This window comes from Schistocerca cancellata, chromosome 11 (genome assembly GCF_023864275.1).
Source record: "Schistocerca cancellata isolate TAMUIC-IGC-003103 chromosome 11, iqSchCanc2.1, whole genome shotgun sequence".
In the NCBI taxonomy this organism is placed as follows: Eukaryota; Metazoa; Arthropoda; class Insecta; order Orthoptera; family Acrididae; genus Schistocerca; species Schistocerca cancellata.
This window is the reverse complement of record NC_064636.1, coordinates 59,977,286-60,001,786: the sequence shown is the minus strand read 5'-3', so window position 1 is coordinate 60,001,786 and position 24,501 is coordinate 59,977,286. Positions and strand designations below refer to the sequence as shown.

General features: G+C 46.7%; 1 protein-coding gene across 1 annotated transcript in view; it reads left to right on the top strand.

Moving 5' to 3' along the window:
* LOC126108615 (ankyrin-3-like) overlaps positions 1-21,140 on the top strand; it is a 30,899-nt gene extending 9,759 nt beyond the window's left edge. The window contains exons 2-3 of the mRNA XM_049913918.1: positions 9,248-9,812; positions 20,510-21,140. Of these exons, the coding sequence (XP_049769875.1) occupies positions 9,259-9,812; positions 20,510-20,996 (1,041 nt within the window). The 5' untranslated portion in view covers positions 9,248-9,258 and the 3' untranslated portion in view covers positions 20,997-21,140. The remainder of the gene's footprint in view (positions 1-9,247; positions 9,813-20,509) is intronic.
* The last annotated feature ends 3,361 nt before the right edge of the window (positions 21,141-24,501 follow it).

Sequence of the window (24,501 nt, the reverse complement as noted above, 5' to 3'; positions counted from 1 at the left end):
ACCCAGTCATCTCGAGGCAGCAAAACTCCCTGACCCGGCCGGGAATCGAACCCGGGAACCCGTGCGCGGGAAGCAAGAACGCTACCGCACGACCACGAGCTGCGGACACCGTAAGACCACGAGTCTATAGGCAGCGGCAAACATTTTTTGATGAAGGCACTGGCCGTCTCGTATTGCAGTGGGATAAATTTGTCAGCAGCTATAGCGATTACTTTTGAAATACAGGGCTATTCAAAAAGAAGGAACACATTGCAGACATTTACTGCTTCAAAACTACAAAAAATAGGAACACGATTCCATCGTTCCTGGAAAGCGAAGAGTTCACGTTTGTATGCACTCATCGTCAGCACCCTGTATTACACGACAAATATCAAAACGTTGGCTCATTTCCTGCCACACACAAAGCACTTGCTCTCTAATTATCGAATTCACAACTTCAACGATGCGATGTCGCAGACTTTAAAGAGTGTCAGGCATAGGCGGGATAAAAACGCGGTCTTAGACGTAACCCCACAGATAAGGCACAAGGTGTAATAATGTCTGGAGATCTGGGAGGCCACCGGCAATAAAGTTCATCCTCCTGCAATGGTGTCATTCATAAATGAGAACAGCGGGCAACTTACCAGAACTTGTGATTACGAAGTAAAAAAAGTTATGCTACTTAGACAGCAAAGTAACCCGTGACAAAATAAACGAGGAGGAGGGCATCAACAGAAGACTAGCATTGGCAGTGTGTGTGTGTGTGTGTGTGTGTGTGTGTGTGTGTGAGTGTGAGAGAGAGAGAGAGAGAGAGAGAGAGAGAGAGAAGGGGGGGGGGGCTGGAACATACTGTGTGCCCACAAGAGGGCACCTAAGGTGCATGCCGCTACGATTTTAATAGACTAAAACGTCGAAACTGTCTATAGTTAGGCCATCCTTTAATGAATTATAGCTAAGGCTTACTACAATCTACACTCCTGGAAATTGAAATAAGAACACCGTGAATTCATTGTCCCAGGAAGGGGAAACTTTATTGACACATTCCTGGGGTCAGATACATCACATGATCACACTGACAGAACCACAGGCACATAGACACAGGCAACAGAGCATGCACAATGTCGGCACTAGTACAGTGTATATCCACCTATCGCATCAATGCAGGCTGCTATTCTCCCATGGAGACGATCGTAGAGATGCTGGATGTAGTCCTGTGCAACGGCTTGCCATGCCATTTCCACCTGGCGCCTCAGTTGGACCAGCGTTCGTGCTGGACGTGCAGACAGCGTGAGACGACGCTTCATCCAGTCCCAAACATGCTCAATGGGGGACAGATCCGGAGATCTTGCTGGCCAGGGTAGTTGACTTACACCTTCTAGAGCACGTTGGGTGGCACGGGATACATGCGGACGTGCATTGTCCTGTTGGAACAGCAAGTTCCCTTGCCGGTCTAGGAATGGTAGAACGATGGGTTCGATGACGGTTTGGATGCACCGTGCACTATTCAGTGTCCCCTCGACGATCACCAGTGGTGTACGGCCAGTGTAGGAGATCGCTCCCCACACCATGATGCCGAGTGTTGGCCCTGTGTGCCTCAGTCGTATGCAGTCCTGATTGTGGCGCTCACCTGCACGGCGCCAAACACGCATACGACCATCATTGGCACCGAGGCAGAAGCGACTCTCATCGCTGAAGACGACACGTCTCCATTCGTCCCTCCATTCACGCCTGTCGCGACACCACTGGAGGCAGGCTGCACGATGTTGGGGCGTGAGCGGAAGACGGCCTAACGGTGTGCGGGACCGTAGCCCAGCTTCATGGAGACGGTTGCGAATGGTCCTCGCCGATACCCCAGGAGCAACAGTGTCCCTAATTTGCTGGGAAGTGGCGGTGCGGTCCCCTACGGCACTGCGTAGGATCCTACGGTCTTGGCGTGCATCCGTGCGTCGCTGCGGTCCGGTCCCAGGTCGACGGGCACGTGCACCTTCCGCCGACCACTGGCGACAACATCGATGTACTGTGGAGACCTCACGCCCCACGTGTTGAGCAATTCGGCGGTACGTCCACCCGGCCTCCCGCATGCCCACTATACGCCCTCGCTCAAAGTCCGTCAACTGCACATACGGTTCACGTCCACGCTGTCGCGGCATGCTACCAGTGTTAAAGACTGCGATGGAGCTCCGTATGCCACGGCAAACTGGCTGACACTGACGGCGGCGGTGCACAAATGCTGCGCAGCTAGCGCCATTCGACGGCCAACACCGCGGTTCCTGGTGTGTCCGCTGTGCCGTGCGTGTGATAATTGCTTGTACAGCCCTCTCGCAGTGTCCGGAGCAAGTATGGTGGGTCTGACACACCGGCGTCAATGTGTTCTTTTTTCCATTTCCAGGAGTGTATTTCCACACGCACGGGAAAAGATCCAGGTTTACCCCGCACAGTTGTATAAAAATCTCGCCAACACGCCTATCCGGACCTATTGCAGCCCTAGTTGCGGGTGCCAAGGCGAGTTCAATGGTTCCTTTAAGGATATACGAAGAAGAAAGGAACCGTGCCTCGTTTTAGCGACACTTTGCATTCTCTTTCATATGCAATGTCTGATGATCACAAATGCAAAATCATTTGAATATTTAGGCATTAGTTTACGGGGAAAGTAAATATTTTGTACAGAAAACTACGTCACTGGCTACATACGGCCGCACAAAATTTTCAGTTTTACAGGCAGTATCATAGCTATTAAAAATTCACAAGCACAAATTTTCAATACTATCCACATGGAGTTAGGAATTTGTAGGGGCTAGCAGATATTATTTAACACTTATTAGTCTGTTAAAAAACCGTGTCACATTGAAAAACTTTTCTATTTATTTTCTATTTTTTAATGTTGTGAAATTTTTCATTTTATTTCAAACGTTTTGATGAGATACAGCAGGACATACGGTGAGCTTGAGGTCTATTCCAGTTTCTCTTCAAATGAGTCGACCAATATATAGCTTCTTCATAGTCACATCTCGTGAGAAGACTGGGAATGTAAAAACTAGAGAATCAAGTTGACAGGGGAACAGCAGTGGTACACCAAGTACCTGCTCTCCGTCACACACCAGGAAAGAGAGAGAGTTAATATCGCATTGCCATCCAGTTTTGACTTAAGTTGAATGTTTCGAGTCAACAGCTTAACGGGAAGTTTAAAATGAGTTGCAAAATTTGTACAGAACAGACAGATCGACCGAAAAACAAGATGTTCATCTTCCTGCAATGGTGTCATTCAGAAATGAGAACAGCGAGAAACTTATGAGGACTTGTGATCACGAAGTAGATGAAGTTAAGTTGATTATGCTACTTAGGTTCAAATCAAATGGCTCTGAGCACTACGGGACTTAACTACTGTGGTCATCAGTCCCCTAGAACTTAGAACTACTTAAACCTAACGAACCTAAGGACATCACACACATCCATGCCCGAGGCAGGATTCGAACCTGCGACCGTAGCGGTCACGCGGTTCCAGACTGTAGCGCCTATAACCGCACGGCCACTCCGGCCGGCTATGCTACTTAGGCAGCAAAGTAACCCGTGATAAACTGAACGAGGAGGACACCAAAAGCAGACTAGCATTGGCAAAATGGGGCATTCCTGCCCAAGCGAAGTTAACTAGTATCAAACACATACCGTAATTTGAGGAAGAAATTTCTGAGAAGCACAGAATTATATCGTATGATAATGAAACATGGACTGTGGGAAAATCTGAACAGAAGAGAATCGAAGCAGTTGGGATGTGGTGCTGCAGACGAATGTTGAAAATTAAGTGGACTGATACGGAGTGAGGAGATTCTTTGACACTACGTTCAACACGACTCCTTATCTTGTTTGGTTTCTCAGAAGATCCTTCACTGATTTATTGGCTTGGAAACAGTTTTTGGTGGTGGACGGTAGAAATTTGTGGCAACTGCAGAAAGTGTCTGTAGTCATGTAAGGTAGTGATGGTTTTATAATTTACATATTTTGCAGAAAAATTCCGTAAACTGAAAGTAGGACTTGGACTCTATGGGATCCATACAATTTTAATTATATATATAGATAATAAATTATTATTATTTCGTGTGGCTGAATCGCCTGGTGCAGGTCTGTCTATTGGACGCCACTTTGGTGACTTGCGTGTCCTCATCTACGCTAGTTACCTGGCTGGGGAAAGGGGATCTACACTTTAACGTGGAATCCAAACCACCTGTTATTTCTGGCGCCTCCTCACTACCTTGAGAGGTTAAAACGAAGGTAGAAATATCCATGGTGTGACTGAGATTCGATCCCACGACTTCTCAGTTTGCCGGCCGTGGTGGCCAAGCGGTTAAAGGCGCTACAGTCTGGAACCGCGCGGCCGCTACTGTCGCAGGTTCGAATCCTGCCTCGGGCATGGATGTGTGTGATTTCCTTAGGTTAGTTAGGTTTAAGTAGTTCTAAGTTCTAGGGGACTGATGACCTTAGAAGTTAAGTCCCATAGTGCTCAGAGCCATAGGAACCATTTTGAACTTCTCAGTTTCTAAGTATATGCTTTTTTGCTAGACCACCAGGTCCGACAAGTCTAGAAATATTTCATCTAGAGGTTTTAACGTGGGAGTCTCCGTGTTATATGTCATATATGGCCGTATCTTTTGATTGCATTGACTTAGAAGCTTCGACCTTTTACACCACTAAGCGACCGTAGATCTTAGTACTTGACACAACTGATTTAGGTTTTCTGTGATTTCCCTAAATCACTCCAGGCAAATTCCTAGATGGTTCCTTTCAAAGGGCACGGCCGACTTCCTTCCCCATTTTTCCCTAATCCGATGAGGCCGATGACCTCGCTGTCTGGTCTCCTTCCCCAAAACAACCCAACCAACTTGACATAAACTTCAACTTGATATGACTACCAGTTCCTGAGAGAAAGGAGTCTTAACCATCGGGCAAATAGACGGACAAAGAGGAGATTCTATAAGGTTTCGTTACTACCGATTGAGGTATGTAACCGTAAAAAACTATTTAACAACTATATTTGAAGACGTGTGACGGACTGCCGTAATACACTACTGGCCATTAAAATTGCTACACCGTGAAGAAATGCAGATGATAAACGGGTATTCTTTCGACAAATATATTATACTATAAGTGACATGTGATTACATTTTCACGCGATTTCGGTCCATAGATCCTGAGAAATCAGTACCCAGAACAACCACCTCTTGCCGTAATAACGGCCTTGATACGCCTGGGCATTGAGTCAGAGCTCGGATGGCGTGTACAGGTACAGCTGCCCGTGCAGCTTCAACACGATACCACAGTTCATCCAGAATAGTGACTGGCGTAATGTGACGAGCCATTTGCTCGGCCACCATTGACCAGACGTTTTCAATTGGTGAATGATCTGGAGAATGTGCTGGCCAGGGCAGCAGTCGAACATTTTCTGTATCCAGAAAGGTCCCTACAGGACCTGCAACATGCGATCGTGCTTTATCCTGCTGAAATGTAGGTTTTCGCAGGGTTCGAATGAAGGGTAGAGCCATGGGTCGTAACAAATCTGAAATGTAACGTCCACAGTTCAAAGGGCCGTCAATGCAAACAATAGGTGACAGAGACGTGTAACCATTGGCACCCCATACCATCACGCCAGATGATACGCCAGTATGACGATGACTAATACAACCTTCCAATGTGCGTTCACCGCGATATCGCCAAACACGGATGCGACCATCATGATGCTGTAAATAGAACCTGGATTCATACGAAAAAATGACGTTTTGCCATTCGTGCACCCAGGTTCGTCGTCGAGTACACCATCGCAGGTGCTCCTGTCTGTGATGCAGCGTCGAGGGTAACTGCAGTCACGGTCTCCGAGCTGATAGTCCATCCTGCTGCAAACGTCGTCGAACTGTTCGTGCAGATGGTTGTTGTCATTCAAATGTCCCCATCTGTTGACTCAGGGATCGAGACGTGGCTGCACGATCCGTTACAGCCATGTGGATAAGATGCCTGTCGTTTAGACTGCTAGTGATACGAGGCCTTTGGGATCTGGCACAGCGTTGCGTATTACCCTCCTGAACGCACCGATTCCGTATTCTGCTAACAGTCATTGTATCTCGACCAACGCGAGCAGCAATGTCGCGATACGATAAACCGCAATCGCGATAGGCTACAATCCGTCCTTTATCAAAGTCGTAAACGTGATAGTACGAATTTCTCCTCCTTGCACGAGGCATCTCAACAACGTTTCACCAGGCAACGCCGGTCAACTGCCGTTTGTGTATGAGAAATCGGTTGAAAACTTTCCTCATGTCAGCACGTTGTAGGTGTCGCCACCGGCGCCAAGCTTGTGTGAATGCTCCCAAAAGCTAATCATTTGCATATCACAGCGTCTTCTTCCTGTCGGTTAAATTTCGCGTCTGTAGCACGTCATCCTCATGGTGTAGCAATTTTAATGGCCAGAAGTGTACAGTGACTAACTAGAAAGTCTGTGCACTATGAACATAAAACAAAAATAGGTATTCAGTATTAGTGTTTAAAATTTGTTAGAAACACCAGTATTAAACAAAGAATTGTTTTATAGCTTTTTGTAGGTACGGTCTTAATGCAATGAATAATGTTGAGAGGTCGTTCTAAGAGTACCGCATATTTTGAGGCACTGTACAATGTTTTATTTTGTTTTGACGTAGCTCAATGTGCAATAAATGAAGACAGATTGCCCCCTCTCGTTGTGCAAACTGTAATTAAGAATTTTTCGAGCCAGAGTTAAACCTAGAATTGAGGAACTCATATCAGCGAAAAGTGTCTTGTTATCAGTATCATCTCCAGTGCAGTGGTATAGTGAGGTCAGTTTCGAAACCATAGCACATTCGATAGTTAAATGGATGGGATATTCTCTGTTTCTGGCTGAACATTTCGTGCTATGCGTAGCTAGGCTTTGTCATATTGGAATATGTCATGTCGGTTGAGATGATGCAGTCACAGTGGCAGTTTCTTTTACTAGTGATGTGCCCTACAGTATGGTACCGGATGATCAGCTGACTAAGTGAACGAATCCAGCATGACAACACACAGGTCTAGTTATTAAGAGGAGAGTAATTTAGTTTCCAGTAATACATCGTTTCTCTAAATACCTGGGAGCTTAGGAGGGCAAGTCACTCAGTGAAATGCCACTGCATTTCCTCTGGCCTTGTCTGTAATGTGCTAGATCACCATTTTGAAAGGGTTGATGACCATTTGACACTGCATTGTAAGGAGAAATTATAGACTGTTTCCACCCTTCATGTGGTTCAAATTCAAATGGCTCAGAGCACTATGGGACTTAACTGCTATGGTCATCAGCCCCCTAGAACTTAGAACTACTTAAACCTAACTAACCTAAGGACAGCACACAACACCCAGCCATCACGAGGCAGAGAAAATCCCTGACCCCGCCGGGAATCGAACCCGGGAACCCGGGCGTGGGAAGCGAGAACGCTACCGCACGACCACGAGATGCGGGCCCCTTCATGTGGACGTGTAAAATAAGGATATCTGATAATGTCCTGATGAACCTCTGCATCTATTCACTTGTTGCATCTGTTGTAAAAGGCAAGGATACCATAGTGACTTGTGATGCACAACATTTACCAACTGTTCCGTTACACAGCTTAGGCCGTGCCTATACACTGAGGTGATAAGTGACGGGGTACCTCTCAATATCGTGTTGGACCACCTTTCGTCCAGTTTAGTGCAGAAGCTCGAAGTGGCATTAACAAGTCGTCGGAACTCGCCTACAGAAGTATTGAGCCGTGCTACCTCTATAGCCAAATCGATTATGTCCCATAAATTTTTGATGGTAATCATGTCTGGCGATCTGGCTGGCCAAACCATCATGCTAGTTGTCCAGAATATTCTTCAAACCATTCACGAACAATTTTGATCTGGTGTTTGGGAACGTAGTCCACGAATGGCTGCAAATGTTCTCAATGTATCCAGAATGAGATTTTCACTCTGCAGCGGAGTGTGCGCTGATATGAAACTTACTGGCAGATTAAAACTGTATGCCAGACCGAAACTCGCACTTTGCCTTTCGCTGGCAAGTGCTCTACCGTCTGAGCTACCCAAGCACGACTCACGCCCCGTCCTCACAGCTTTACTTCCGCCAGTACCTCGTCTCCTACTTTCCGAACTTCACAGAAGCTCTCCTTTCTTCCAGGACTGCTAGTTCTGCAAGGTTCGCAGGAGAGCTTCTGTGAAGTTTGGAAAGTAGGAGACGAGGTACTGGCTGAAGTAAAGCTGTGAGGATGGGGCGTGAGTCGTGCTTGGGTAGCTTAGATGGTAAAGCACTTGCCAGCAAAAGGCAAAGGTCCCGAGTTCGAGTCTTGGTCTGGCACACAGATTTAATCTGCCAGGAAGTTTCGTTCTTGAAGTAGCCGAACATATTATTTTCCAGTCAGTAATTGGTTGGGACCACAGGACTCAGTCCTTTCCATGTAAACACAACCCACACGATTATGGAGCCGCCATCAGCTTGCTCAGTGCCTCTTTGACAACTTGGGTCTATGGCTTCATGGAATCTGCACGACACTCGAAGACTGCCATCAACTCCTAACAACCAAAAATGCGGCTCATCTTCCAAAGCCACCGTATTCCGGACATCTAGGATCCAACCAATATGATCACAAGCCCCGGGCGAGGCGCTGCAGGCGATATTATGCTGCTAGCAAAGGCACCCACATCGTTCGATTGCTGCCATACCCCATTAACGTCAAATTTCACTACACTGTCCTAATGGATTGATTTGCCGTATGTCCCACATTGATTTGTGCAGTTATTTCTTGCAGTGTTACTTTCTGTTAGCATTGACAAGTCTAAGCAAATGCTGCTCCACTCGGTCGTTAGGTAAAGGATGTTGACCACTGCGTTGTCTGTAATGAGAGGTATTGCCTGAAATTTATGATTCTTCGTACACTCTTGATATGATCTTGGAATATTGGATTCTTTAACGATTTCTGAAATGGAAAGTCCTCTGTGTCTGCCTCCAAGTACTATTCGACATTCGACATCTGTTAAAGCCTGTCGTGTGACCGTAATCGCATTGGAAACTTTTCACGTGAATCACTTGAGTACAAATGACAACTCCGGCAATGCACTGCTCTTTTATATCAGGCGTATGTGATACTACTGTCTGCTCTGTGTGCATATCGCCATCCCATGACATTTGCAACCTCAGTGTACACGAGTACTGAGGGTGCCGTGTAAGGGCAGAGGACTATTCAGAGACACCGTGTTTCAGAATCATCCGCAATGGCAGCCACCAAGGAGACTGCAGCTGTGAACGTGGGTGCCCTCCTAGATGCAGGTGATGGTGCTATGGTGACATTGGTGGCAGGCGACACACGGCTGGTGGTGCACAGGGCCATCCTGGCAGACAGGAGCCCCGTGTTTGCCGGCATGTTCCGGCACGATACACTGGAGGCCAGCAGTGGGCACGTCACCATCACCGATGTGGAGGGCCCGGTGCTGCGCGAGTTGCTTGGCCACATGTATTCCCTTCAGGCGACCCACCAGCCCAGCGTCACGCCCGAGCTGCTGGCAGCTGCGGATAAATACGGCGTGTCTGGGTTGAAGGCTCTGTGTGAGCAGCAGCTGGCATCTCAGCTGTCAGTGGAAAACGCGGCGGCCACGGCAGTGCTTGCGTTGAGGTACTCCTGTGCCAGCCTCATGGAGGCTGCTGTCGCCTTTATAAAGGCCAACCAGCAAGTGCTGGCCACTCAGGGTTGGGCTGAGGCGGTCCACATCCTGCCCAAAGACGTGGTCGAAGTCAGTCGCCTGCTTGGTCAGCCACCTGCAGACACCAGGTAAGCACGAGACACTTGTCTTTTCCAAGTGTGTTTTGTGTGTGTGTTTGTGTGTGCGTGTGTGTGTGTTTTCGTGTGTGTGTGTGTGTGTGTTTTCGTGAGTGTGTGTGTGTGTGTGTGTGTGTGTGTGTGTGTGTTTTCGTGTGTGTGTGTGTGTGTGTGTTTTCGTGTGTGTGTGTGTGTGTTTTCGTGTGTGTGTGTGTGTGTGTGTGTGTGTGTGTGTGTGTGTGTGTGTGTGTTTTCGTGTGTGTGTGTGTGTGTGTGTGTGTGTGTGTGTGTGTGTGTGTGTGTTTTTGTGTGTGTGTGTTTGTGTGTATTTTATGTGTATGTGTATTTTGTGTGTATGTGTATTTTGTGTGTGTGTGTATTTTGTGTGTGTGTGTATTTTGTGTGTGTGTGTGTTTTGTGTGTGTGGGTTGTGTGTGTGTGTTTTGTGTGTGTGTGTGTTTTGTGTGTGTGTGTTTTGTGTGTGTGTGTTTTGTGTGTGTGTGTTTTGTGTGTGTGTGTTTTGTGTGTGTGTGTTTTTGCGTGTGTGTCTGTGTGTTTTTGTGTTTTTGTTTGTTTTTGTGTGTTTGTGTGTTTTTGTGTGTTTGTTTGTTTCAAGCTTACAATGTTTGCGACTGAGTTGCTTCGGATGCCTTGTGCTAGGATATACACCTTCATTGCTGACTAGAAAAACCTTTCACTAGTAGCTCACAATGCTTTCATTGCCTAGTCATGATACATCCCTAAAATGAACTATGTATATTAGCAGGTAAGTTGGCTAGCAAAAAATCATGGGAGAGCCAAGTTTTCATAGCTGATCTGACAGACCATCTCATCTTCCATTAAATATGCTACCTCATTAAGTAAACGCTGCATCATATTCTGCTACACAAAACTTCATTATGGAACATCATTATCTAACTTCATTATGGAACCTTTGTGGTGTCACCGCCAGACACCACGCTTGCTGGGTGGTAGCTTTTAAATCGACCGCAGTCCGCTAGTATACGACGGACCCGCGTGTCACCACTGTCAGTGATGGCAGACCGAGCGCCGCCACACGGCAGGTCTAGAGACAGATCCTAGCGCCCGTCCCCAGTTGTACAGCCGACGTTGCTAGCCATGGTTCACTGAGAATTACGCTCTCATTTGCCGAGACGATAGTTAGCATAGCCTTCAGCTACATTTGCTACGACCTAGCAAGGCGCCATTACCAGTATAGATATTGAGATTCTATTAATGTATCATCAAGAGCGATGTTCTACAAATGTGGATTAACGTTAAGTATTCCAGAAGCTACGTACTTTTCTTTATAGCATTCATTACGTATCCTGTTTCAGACCTCACGCCAGCCTGCGTGAGTTTAAGCGCGTGCCTTTCGACTTCCTCTCATTGTGTCTAGGCTGTCTTGTCTAGACACAACAACCTTAATCCCTAATACACAAAAAGGTAGAACGAAGTATCAGACTACACTAGCTCACATACGCAAAATTACATCATCTTATACTCTGAACCTCATTATGTACTCTCTCATCTTTGTGGATTATTTAGTCACTAGCCATCACAAATGAAACACACTACTGCCACTGACTCGGCACATGGGGCAGTATGACCAAATAATAATAATCACACTGGGAAGACCTGAGTGATGAATATTATGCCTAGCCCCACTCCTCTGTACACGAAAGTAAAAATCATGGTTCGTTCATTCACCCAACTGTGTAATAGCACTGAGAGCTGCAATTGTGACCTCCTGCTGCGTGGACCTACAATCTTCCACCAGAGACTGCGAGATACCCAGGGTACAGGGCCACGTCTGTGCGAGGTTGAGTTGGGGAGGTGGGTTGTCACCCGGGTACAGGCCTATGGCTGCACAGACAAACAGCATCGAAAGTAAAAGCATTTTATTAAACCTCACACAGCTACACTCGTAGCATCCCGGTGGTGGCAGTGGCCACAAGTGCTCACAGCATGTGTTGAGAGAGGCATGTTGTGGCCTGGTGGCAGTGAACTGACTCCCAGCAGACTGTGACATTGATGCCAAGAATGCTGGCTGCAGGAATTTATGCAGCAGTTTGTGACCCTGTTGGCGCACCACAGCCACTCCCAGATGGAGCCAGCAGGGTGGTTGCAGGGGATGGCAGATTCACGTGGTGGATATTGCCACTGTAACTGATGGTACATAGCATCCAAACACACACAAACATGGAATGGTGAGCAGTCCAATCGTCCTGACTTTGTTGTTGCCCACAATGACAAGAGCAGGGAAGCACTTAGTACAAGGAGGTCATCTTGGCACCAGAAGAGGTTGTGGTGGTGGAGGTCCAAACTCGGGATGCTGCATGCTGTCCCATATACACTCCTGGAAATGGAAAAAAGAACACATTGACACCGGTGTGTCAGACCCACCATACTTGCTCCGGACACTGCGAGAGGGCTGTACAAGCAATGATCACACGCACGGCACAGCGGACACACCAGCAACCGCGGTGTTGGCCGTCGAATGGCGCTAGCTGCGCAGCATTTGTGCACCGCCGCCGTCAGTGTCAGCCAGTTTGCCGTGGCATACGGAGCTCCATCGCAGTCTTTAACACTGGTAGCATGCCGCGACAGCGTGGACGTGAACCGTATGTGCAGTTGACGGACTTTGAGCGAGGGCGTATAGTGGGCATGCGGGAGGCCGGGTGGACGTACCGCCGAATTGCTCAACACGTGGGGCGTGAGGTCTCCACAGTACATCGATGTTGTCGCCAGTGGTCGGCGGAAGGTGCACGTGCCCGTCGACCTGGGACCGGACCGCAGCGACGCACGGATGCACGCCAAGACCGTAGGATCCTACGCAGTGCCGTAGGGGACCGCACCGCCACTTCCCAGCAAATTAGGGACACTGTTGCTCCTGGGGTATCGGCGAGGACCATTCGCAACCGTCTCCATGAAGCTGGGCTACGGTCCCGCACACCGTTAGGCCGTCTTCCGCTCACGCCCCAACATCGTGCAGCCCGCCTCCAGTGGTGTCGCGACAGGCGTGAATGGAGGGACGAATGCAGACGTGTCGTCTTCAGCGATGAGAGTCGCTTCTGCCTTGGTGCCAATGATGGTCGTATGCGTGTTTGGCGCCGTGCAGGTGAGCGCCACAATCAGGACTGCATACGACCGAGGCACACAGGGCCAACACCCGGCATCATGGTGTGGGGAGCGATCTCCTACACTGGCCGTACACCACTGGTGATCGTCGAGGGGACACTGAATAGTGCACGGTACATCCAAACCGTCATCGAACCCATCGTTCTACCATTCCTAGACCGGCAAGGGAACTTGCTGTTCCAACAGGACAATGCACGTCCGCATGTATCCCGTGCCACCCAACGTGCTCTAGAAGGTGTAAGTCAACTACCCTGGCCAGCAAGATCTCCGGATCTGTCCCCCATTGAGTATGTTTGGGACTGGATGAAGCGTCGTCTCACGCGGTCTGCACGTCCAGCACGAACGCTGGTCCAACTGAGGCGCCAGGTGGAAATGGCATGGCAAGCCGTTCCACAGGACTACATCCAGCATCTCTACGATCGTCTCCATGGGAGAATAGCAGCCTGCATTGCTGCGAAAGGTGGATATACACTGTACTAGTGCCGACATTGTGCATGCTCTGTTGCCTGTGTCTATGTGCCTGTGGTTCTGTCAGTGTGATCATGTGATGTATCTGACCCCAGGAATGTGTCAATAAAGTTTCCCCTTCCTGGGAAAATGAATTCATGGTGTTCTTATTTCAATTTCCAGGAGTGTATTTTGGTTGCCTGGCATGGCCCTCTCATTCCTGAAGGTGCTGACTGACTGCAGATGTCTCAGCTGAAGTTAATGGATACTTATAATGGTTTGCAGCCGACTTGCTACACTGACATGCTGTTTCAACTAGCATTCAGAACAAAAAAAAAAAGACCTGTGGCCTGGTTGTGTGGAAACTGCTTGGCTCATTGTACAGTGGCTCCATCTTAGCAATAAATTTGCAGTGTTGCAGTCTACATCTACATATCTACATACATACTCCGCAGTCCACCATACGGTGCGTGGCGGAGGGTACCTCGTACCACAACTAGCATCTCTCCCTGTTCCACTCCCAAACAGAACGAGGGAAAAATGACTGCCTATATGCCTCTGTACGAGCCCTAATCTCTCTTATCTTTGTGGTCTTTCCGCGAAATGTAAGTTGGCGGCAGTAAAATTGTACTGCAGTCAGCCTCAAATGCGGGTTCTCTGAATTTCCTCAGTAGCGATTCACGAAAAGAACGCCTTCTTTCCTCCAGAGACTCCCACCCGAGTACCTGAAGCATTTCCGTAACACTTACATGATGATCAAACCTACCAGTAACAAATCTAGCAGCCTGCCTCCGAATTGCTTCTATGACCTCCCTCAATCCGACCTGATAGGGATCCCAAACGCAAGAGCAGTACTCGAGAATAGGTCGTATTAGTGTTTTATAAGCGGTCTCCTTATCAGATGAACCACATCTTCCCAAAATTCTACCAATGAACCGAAGACGACTATCTGCCTTCCCCACAACTGCTATTACATGCTTGTCCCACTTCATATCGCTCTGCAATTTTGCGCCCAAATATTTAATCGATGTGACTGTGTCAAGCGCTACACTACTAAAGGAGTATTCAAACATTACAGGATTCTTTTTCCTATTCATCTGCATTTATTTACATTTATCTATATTTAGAGTTAGCTGCCATTCTTTACACCAATCACAAATCCTGTCCAAGTCATCTCATATCCTCCTACAGTCACTCAACGACGACACCTTCCCGTACACCACAGCATCATCAGCAAACAGCCGCACATTGCTATCCACCCTATCCAAAAGATCATTTATGTAGATAGAAAACAACAGCGGACCTACCACACTTCCCTGGGGCTATCCAGATGATACCCTCACCTCCGAGGAACACTCACCTCCGAGGACAACGTACTGGGTTCTCCACTTTGTGATGTATTATCAGACCTGTTGCTGCACCTGGCATGTTGACACCTTCGCGCCCACAGGCTGTGTTCAGTGGCGCAGCTGAACTGCTAATTCTGCTGTAACGTCCAAAAAAATAGTGGCAGCGCTATGTAACTCCAGATTTATTGTCGAGTTCTCGTGTGTTTACTTTTTTAGTGGGGGTGGCTGAGGGGCAAGCTCTTGATTTTAGAGTAGAATTGAAGCCTCTCCTCTGAAAAGCCAGAAACACTGAGACACAGAAGCATGTGCACAAATGGCACAGCATACACAGAATGTACACATGTAGTAACTCTACCATCCAGCTGTAAACAGCTGTAAACGTGAAAACACACACACACACACACACACACACACACACACACAGAGAGAGAGAGAGAGAGAGAGAGAGAGAGAGAGAGAGAGAGAAAGGCGTGAATAGTAGTCGACTTAGTGTTGCTGTTATGTGATTTTTTTTTTCGACCAAATCGTTGTGTGTGAAACAGATTTTCACTATTTGGTGAGAATGTCCAGAAATTTGCCAGTAACTGTACTCAAAAATTTTGGGTTTATCTCAGGAATGAGGTTCGTTCTGTGTGTGTCAGATTTCGTAGTATTGGGAAGAATTGCTGCACACAGATCTATTATTAGGTGTATGAAGCAACTGTCTCAGTGGACGTCAACAAGCAGTTAGCAGCATCCTGAGCTCGAAGGGATCAGTGTGACAAAATGACACAACGGAATTTCTTGACATATGAATAGAGGAATTTAAATGGATATTGGACAAAGCTTCGGTAAAGGGGTTCAACTGAACATCCGATCGATAATTTACACAATCTCATACTCTTTGTATTATAAAAGGGAATATACACTACCGGTCATTAAAATTGCTACACCATGAAGATGACGTGCTACAGACGCGAAATTTAACAGACAGGAAGATGATGCTGTGATGTGCAAGTGATTAGCTTTTCAGAGCATTCACACAAGGTTGGCGCCGGTGGCGACACCTACAACGTGCTGACATGAGGAAAGTTTCTAACCGATTTCTCATACGCAAACTGCAATTGACCGGCGTTGCCTGGTGAAACGTTGTTGTGATGCCTCGTGTAAGGAGGAGAAATGCGTACCATCACGTTTCCGACTTTGATAAATATCGGATTGTAGCCTATCGCGATTGTGGTTTATCGTATCGCGACATTGGTGCTCTCGTTGGTCGAGATCCAATGACTGTCAGCAGAATATGGAATCAATGGGTTCAGGAGAGTAATACGGAACGCCGTGCTCGATCCCAACGGCCTCGTATCGCTAGCAGTCGAGATGACAGGCATCTTATCCACATGGCTGTAACGGGTCGTGCAGCCACGTCTCGATGCGTGAGTCAACAGATGGGGACGTTTGCAAGACAACAACCATCTGCACGAACAGTTCGACGACGTTTGCAACAGCATGGACTATCACCTTGGAGACCGTGGCTGCGATTACCCTTGACGCTGCATCACGGACAGGAGCGCCTGCGATGGTGTACTCGATGACGAATCTGGGTGCACGAATGGCATTACGTCATTTTTTCGGATGAATCCAGGTTCTGTTCACAGCATGACGATGGTCGCATCCGTTTTGGTGACATCGCGGTAACGCACAATGGAAGCGTGTATTCGTCATCGCCATACTGGCGTATCACCCAGCGTGATGGTATGGGGTGCCATTGGTTTCACGTCTTGGTCACCGCTTGTTCATATTGACGACACTTTGAACAGTGGACGTTACATTTCAGATGTGTTACGACCCGTGGCTCTACCCTTCGTTCGATCCCCGCGAAACCCTACATTTCAGCAGGATAATGCACGACCGCATGTTGCAGGTCCTGTACGGGCCTTTGTGGATACGGAAAATGTTCGATTGCTGCCCTGGCCAGCACATTCTCCAGATCTCTCACCAACTGAAAACGACTGGTCAATGGTGGCCGAGCAACTGGCTCGTCACAATACGCCAGTCACTACTCTTGATGAACTGTGGTATCGCATTGAAGCTGTATGGGCAGCTGTACCTGTACACGCCATCCAAGCTGTGTCTGACTCAATGCCCAGGCGTATCAAGGCCGTTATTACGGCCAGAGGTGTTTCTTCTGGATACTGATTTCTCAGGATCTATGCACCCAAATTGCGTGAAAATGTAGTGACATGTCAGTTCTCGTATAATATATTTGGCCAATGAATATCCGTTTATCATCTGCATTTCTTCTTGGTGTAGCAATTTTAATGGCCAGTAGTGTAGTAGATTTGTTTGTTCTGTTCTCGGGTCTCCAGTCGAGTGCAGTCGTTTATAAACCACGATATTTCGACAGCGTTTCTTGCCATCATCTTCAAGTGATACCTGCAGACTGGCGTCTCCGCTGAATCTCCTCCCCTTTATACTCTGATCGCTCCCCACCCCTTCCCCGCGTCATGCCGCACGCGGCGTTGTGTGGAGGGGTGGTGGGGAGGGGCGGGCTGCTGGCTTCTGGATGCGAACTGTGGACCGTCAGATGTCCTGTGGCCTTCGTCGGGCGCGAAAGTCGCTGTGCTTTTAGTTGGCTGAGCGCTGCGTCCCAGGCTTTGCTGAGGTTTAACCCGGCGTCTCTGTTGATCAGCCCATCAGTTACACGTATTTCAATCGCCTCCTTCAGAACACAGTCCCAAAACGACGAGGCCTGCCTTAAAACCTCCGTTTTCGCGTACTCCATAGTATATCCAGAATCCATGTAATGTCCCGAAACTGCAGATTTCGTAGGCTGCTCTCAGGCAGAATGCAGAAGCCCAGCAGAGAGAACGAAGAGGACGAGAAGACAATGGCGTACCTGCCTTATGCCGGCAAAGTATCCAACGAAATCGATAGAATTTTGGCTCGGTGTAACATCAAATGTGTCTTCCGCCCACCTCCGAAAACGCGTTCCCTGCTAGGTACAGTAAAAGATGACCTGGGGCTCCGTAAACCGGGTGTTTACCGTATTTCGTGTAAATGCGGTAAGGCATACATCGGGCAAACTGTACGGACAATCGAAGAAAGATGCCGGGAACAGAGAAGGCACACTGAACTAAAGCAGCCTACAAAATCTGCGGTTTCGGAACATTACATGGATATTGGAGATACTATGGAGTACGTGAAAATGCAGGTTTTACGGCAGGCTTCGTATTTTTGGGACTGTGTTCTAAGGGAGGCGATTGAAATACGTGTAGCTGATGGGCTGATCAACAGAGACGCTGGGTTCAACCTCAGAAACGATTCGAAAAAAGCTGGAGCATGAGGACCACCTCCATAAATATGTGTTGGAAGCCAGTCAGATTCAGGCATACCGTCGTCATGGGAAAAAAATATGGAGTTGTGATAGCTTCTCCTACTTTTGATCCAGAAGCAGTCACAATTATCAGTTCGTTTTTGGATACAACAATTGAAGATGTGGTGGTTTTCATTTATGATGCTACAGCTACAGCTACTGCTGCAGTGAATGGTTGGTCAAATGCGATAAACCTTTGTGTGGTTAACTTGCGTTTAACGGGGGAAGCCAAAACGTATGTGATTCATCATGAGACCGTCAGTAAAGCCCTGGTGTTTCAGCAGTTGGTCACTGGACATCGCCAGCGTTGCCAAAAACAAAGTAGCACACATTTTTTTTGCGATAAGCTCAGTACTTTGAAGCGTGGAAGTATTTTCAGACAGGATTTGCAGAGTCAGTTCTTGCACCTGTGTACCTACCCATATTGCGGAGGCCAAAAAGATGTTAATGCAGGAGGCAGAAAACAGGGCGCTAAACGTTTTCTTGCCCGTAATTCCCGCAGAAATGTCACAAAGAAACTTCCTGGCAGATCAAAACTGTGTGCCGTACCGAGACTCGAACTCGGGACCTTTGCCTTTCGCAGGCAAGTGCTCTACCAACTGAGCTACCCAAGCACGACACGCCCCATCCTCACAGCTTTACTTCAGACAGTGCCTCGTCTCCTACCTTCCAAACTTTACAGAAGATCTCCTGCGAACATTGCAGAACTAGCAGTCCTAAATGAGGGATATTGCGGAGACATGGCTTAGCCACAGCCTGGGGAATGTTTCCAGAATGAGATTTTCACTCTGCAGCGGAGTGTGCGCTGATATGTCACAAAGTGTTTCCATTGAGAAACTGAGTGATTTAAAAGCAGCTCTTAGAATTGCAGCACAAATGGAGAAAACAGATTTTGCCACAAAGTAATAGGTATATCGCTGTGTATTCGCTTCTGAGATCAGACAAATAGGCGTGCACATAAGATCCATATGCAAACCAGTGTAAGCAACCAGTGGGTCACTCACATGGCAAAGAGGGTCACCAAGCGTCTGTCAGAAAAGGAAGAACGGGAAGCTCTACTGGGGGAAACAGTCAAACTCAAACGAGAATGCTTCAACCATCAGAAAGCATTTCTGGTAGACCCTAACACTGCACAAGTTAGTGCACGGACGAAATGGTGCTTAGTGAGTGGTGTGGACTCAGCGCTCAGCCAACTAAAAGCACAGCGCCGACCCAAAGCGACTTCCGCGCCCGACGAAGGCCACAGGACATCTGATGGTCCACAGTTCGCATCCAGCAGCCAGCAGCCCGACCCTCTCCACCACGACTCCAACGCAACGCCGCATGCGGCAGGACGCACGGGAACGGGTGGGGAGCGATCAGAGCATAAAGGGGAGGAGATTCAGCTTAGACGCTCAGTCTGCAGGCATTACCTGAAGATGACGCAAGGAATGCTGTCGAAATATCATGGTTTGAAAACTACTGCACCCGGCTGGAGACACGAGAACAGTAGAAATAGTTAAGAGGGGTAGGACGTCAAACGGGCCGACTTGGAGCAGGAGAGGCATCACAGGACATTTTAATTTCCACTGTCTATACTTTTACAAGTAAAGTCATCAAACTTTGTAAGCATCACCAGGAAGGATTCAGGATTCACATCCATTGCAGTGGAAGTTCGAAAACATAACAGAATAAATTTTTTTACGTCTGAAATTTGATCATTTTTTCACTTACTAATGGCTGCATTTATTGCTATAGGTACACTTTTCTTCATAAGTTAGGTTCTTCGACGAATTTTGCACAGCATACATACCATACCCACAGGTGTATGAAACTCTAGAAATTATTTAATTTATGAAAAAACGAATGAACTGTTATATTTTAAACATAACGTTTAGAAAAAAAAACACAAATTTTATAGTTAATTACCTCATTTTTTACCACAGTTTTTAATAGATTTAGAAAATTCTAGAGTTTCATACACCTTTAAGTATGGTTTGTATGCTGTGCAAAATTCATCGAAGAATCTCTATTACTTATGAAGAAAAGTTTACCTACAGCAACAAATACTGCCATTTGTAAGTGAAAAAAAATGAAGAAATTTTGCATGTAAAAAAAAATTACTTCTTATCTTTTCGAACTTCCACTGCTAAGAGTGTGAATTCTGAATCCTTCCTGGTCATGGTGACAAAGTTTTATGAATTTGTTTGTAATAGTATAGACAGTTGAAATTAAAATGTTCAGTGGTGCCTCTCCTGCTCCTAGTCGGCCCGTTTGACGTCCTACGCCCCCCTTAATTCGCCAGGAAAGGCCAAGATCACACACAGATTTGTTTCTGACGAGATGCGCTTTCAGAAAAGTTTGGTTTTCTTGAGAGAGAGTTTTCTCTATTAGGTGTGTGTGTTCATAGTAAAGTGAGAGAACTTTTCTGTTTTGTACAGGAGACTTCCTGGAGAAGAGTGTGGCATGAAGCTGATCTACTTAGCTCAGCAGGGGGCAGAGGAGGAACTGCGTGCATTGTTGAAAGCAGGGGCGGACGTAGGGGTGAGGGACGTGGACTTTTACGACATGACAGCCCTGCACTGGGCAGCTTCCAGGGGCCAGGTGCAGGCAGTGAGGTGTCTGGTAGAGGCCGGGGCGGAGGTGGACGCCAGGGACAGCATGCAGTGCACGCCTCTGCACTCGGCCGCATACCGTGGCCGCGCGGCTGTGGTGTGGCTGCTGCTGGCGTCCGCGGCTGACCCCAACGCCAGGAACCAGTGGAGGAGGACACCGCTCCACGATGCTGCGGAACGTGGCCACGCAGACATAGTGGCTGTGCTGCTGCAGGCGGGAGCTGACAGCAGGGCCAGAGCTGACAACTGGAGTACCCCACTGGACCTCGCCAGGCGGAACAACAGGGAGGAGCTAATAGACATGTTGTCATAGAGCGTGTGTTCCAACAAATGTCTGTGTGTTTACATTTAAACAGTTCCTTTACAGCTCTTGCTGATGTTTTTCAATAAAGCTTTAACTGTAGTTTATATAAGTAGTTATATGTAAATTTTGTATAAGAATTAAAGCAACATTAAATATGAGCAAACTAATTTAAGTTGTTGTTATTGTTGTGGTCTTCAGTCCTGAGACTGGTTTGATGCAGCTCTCCATGCTACTCTATCCTGTGCAAGCTTTTTCATCTCCCAGCACTTACTCCGACCTACATCCTTCTGAATCTACTTAGTGTATTCATCTCTTGGTCTCCCTCCACGATTTTTACCCTCCACACTGCTCTCCAATGTTAAATTTGTGATCCCTTGATGCCTCAGAACATGTCCTGCCAACTGGTCCCTTCTTCTTGTCAAGTTGTGCCACAAACTCCTCTTCTCCCCAATTCTATTCAATACCTCCTCATTAGTTATGTGATCTACACATCTACTCTTCAGCATTCTTCTGTAGCACCACATTTCGAAAGCTTCTATTCTCTTCTTGTCCAAACTATTTATCGTCCATGTTTCCCTTCCATACATGACTACACTCCATACAAATACTTTCAGAAACGACTTCCTGACAGTTAAGTCTATACTCGATGTTAACAAATTTTTCTTCTTCAGAAACGCTTTCCTTGCCAATGCCAGTCTACATTTTATATCCTCTCTACTTCGAATATCATCAGTTATTTTGCTCCCCAAATAACAAAACTCCTTTACTACTTTAAGTGTCTCATTTCCTAATTTAATTCCCTCAGCATCACCAGACTTAATTCGACGACATTCCATTATTCTCGTTTTGCTTTTGTTGACGTTCATCTTATATCCTCCTTTCAAGACACTGTCCATTCCGTTCAACTGTTCTTCCAAGTCCTATTCTGTCTCTGACAGAATTACAATGTCATGGGCGAACCTCAAAGTTTTTATTTCTTCTCCATGGATTTTAATACCTACTGCGAATTTTTCTTTTGTTTCCTTTACTGCTTGCTCAATATACAGATTGCATAACATTGGGGAGAAGCTACAACCCTGTCTCGATCCCTTCCCAACCACTGCTTCCCTTTCATGCCCCTTGACTCTTATGTCATCTGGTTTCTCTACAAATTGTAAATAGCCTTTCGCTCCCTGTATTTTACCACTGCCACCTTTAGAATTTGAAAGAGAGTATTCCAGTCAACATTGTCAAAAGATTTGTATAACTCTACAAATGCTAGAAACGTAGGTTTGGCTTTCCTTAATCTTTCTTCTAAGATAAGTTGTAGAGTCAGTACTGCATCACTTGTTCCAATATTTCTACAGAGTCCAAACTGATCTTCCCCGAGGTCGGCTTCTACCTGTTGTTCCATTCGTCTTTAAAGAATTGGCGTTAGTATTTTGCAGCTGTGACTTATTAAACTGATAGTTCGGTAATTTTCACACTAATTTAAGTATCAAGATGTAACTTGTCTCTCAGTAAAAATGTTTCAAATGCGACTATATGCTAAACTTTATAGCAGTCAACAAGAACTGAAAAATACACACTACAATGGACAAATTGCAGGGGCGGATTACTGACTGGAAATCTAGGAAAAAAGGACTAGAAAGATTTGTCCAGAAATGAACAAATAGTCTCAGAATAGTACAAAGCTGTATAGCAACAGACGTTGCAAGTGGCCTCCATGGGATTGGAACTGACAAGAATAGTATTGGTTGTTGTGCAGGATACACATAACCATACTTCTGTTCACACCATATTGGTGGGCCACTTGCCTGGGCTTGCACTAGGCTTTGTCTCAGTAACCTGCAGAACCTGGTCTTCCAAATCTGGTGTACCCACAGTTCAACACCTCCCTTAATGTACATCTGTCTGAAAGGACCCATGATGTCACAACGCCCAAAAAGGGGTTGAAGTGTTGTGTGATGCAGTTGGTGTATGTAAGTGGCTTGTTTTGGTATAGCTGCCTCTCGACAGTTTCCATTTGCTTGGCTGTACACAGCTGTTCCCCTGGTGAATACCAGGCCGTACTGCTACTTACAGTACGCCGAGTCAATCACACAGCCTGCAACACACAAGGAACACGCATCATGTGGTCAGTAGAACTTTCATTCGATAGTGTCATCTACTGTGGCGACAATGCATTTCCAGACACATGTTCGTGGGACCTTTTTCCTCTATTTCAATTCAGGAATCCGTCCCTGCAGTTTGTCTTTTTTTTATGTTCACCCTGTATAGCTAATAAATGCAACTACTGTGTACTGTGCGATTGCTGAAAAGTGTTTCATACCGCCCTTTATGGTGCTATATCAAACTATTGTAAACTGTACCAGACCCAGATTGCTGCGATACAAACTATGTGTTGAATTTCCAGGTTTCATCTGACTGAACTTCCACCTGCATCTGCAGCAAAGATGAAGCAATAGTTCGTGCCTTTAATTACAGTGTGGCAATCATAACAATATCCACACTACACTATGTGTTTACATTCTGGAATGGTATAGTCAGTTCACATTTAAATCGAGAGAAGCAAAGTACTATCTCTGTCTTAGAAGACCCATACAGTTGTAATGCTGCTGATGCGAAACACGCTCTCATCTGACAGATAATCTGACACCACATGACGCTACAGCAAACATTCCCACTTCCCACATTCCCCTTCTGTTGGTCTTCTGTGCATTCCAGCCAGCACTACTATAAGGCCACAAACATATAGCTTGGTGGCCCCAGTCTCCTGCTGCTCATCAGACCCAAACTAATATGATATGTGTGCCCCCATTTCTACAAGAAACCTCTGTTCCATACCACTCACTAAGCACCATTTCGTCCGTGCAGTAACTTGTGCAGTGTTAGGGTCTGCCAGAAATGCTTTCTGATGGTTGAAGCATTCTCGTTTGAGTTTAATGACTGTTTCCCCCAGTAGATCTTCCCGTTTTTCTTTTTCTGACAGACGCTTGGTGACCCTCTTTGCCACGTGAGTGACACTCTGGTTGCTTACACTGGTTTCCATATGGATCTTACGTGCACACCTATTGGTCTAATCTCAGAAGCGAATACACAGCGATCTACCTATTACTTTGTGGCAAAATCTGCTTCCTCCATTTGTGCTGCAGTTCTAAGAGCTGCTTTTAAATCACTCAGTTTCTCAATTCAAACTCTTTGCGACATTTCTGCGGGAATTAAGCGCAAGAAAACGTTTAGCGCCCTGTTTTATGCGATGACCTTATTGGCCTCCGCAATCTGCGTAGGTACACAGGTACAACAACTGACTCTGCAAATCCTGTCTGAAAATACTTCCACGCTTCAAAGTACTGAGCTTACTGCAAAAAAAAAAAAAAACTGTGTGCTAGTTTGTTTTTGGCAACGCTGTCGATGTCCAGTGACCAGCTACTGAAACACCTGGGCTTTACTGACGGTCTCATGATGAATGACATACGTCTTGGCTTCCCCTGTTAAACGTAAGTCAGCCACACGAAGGTTTATTGGATCTGAC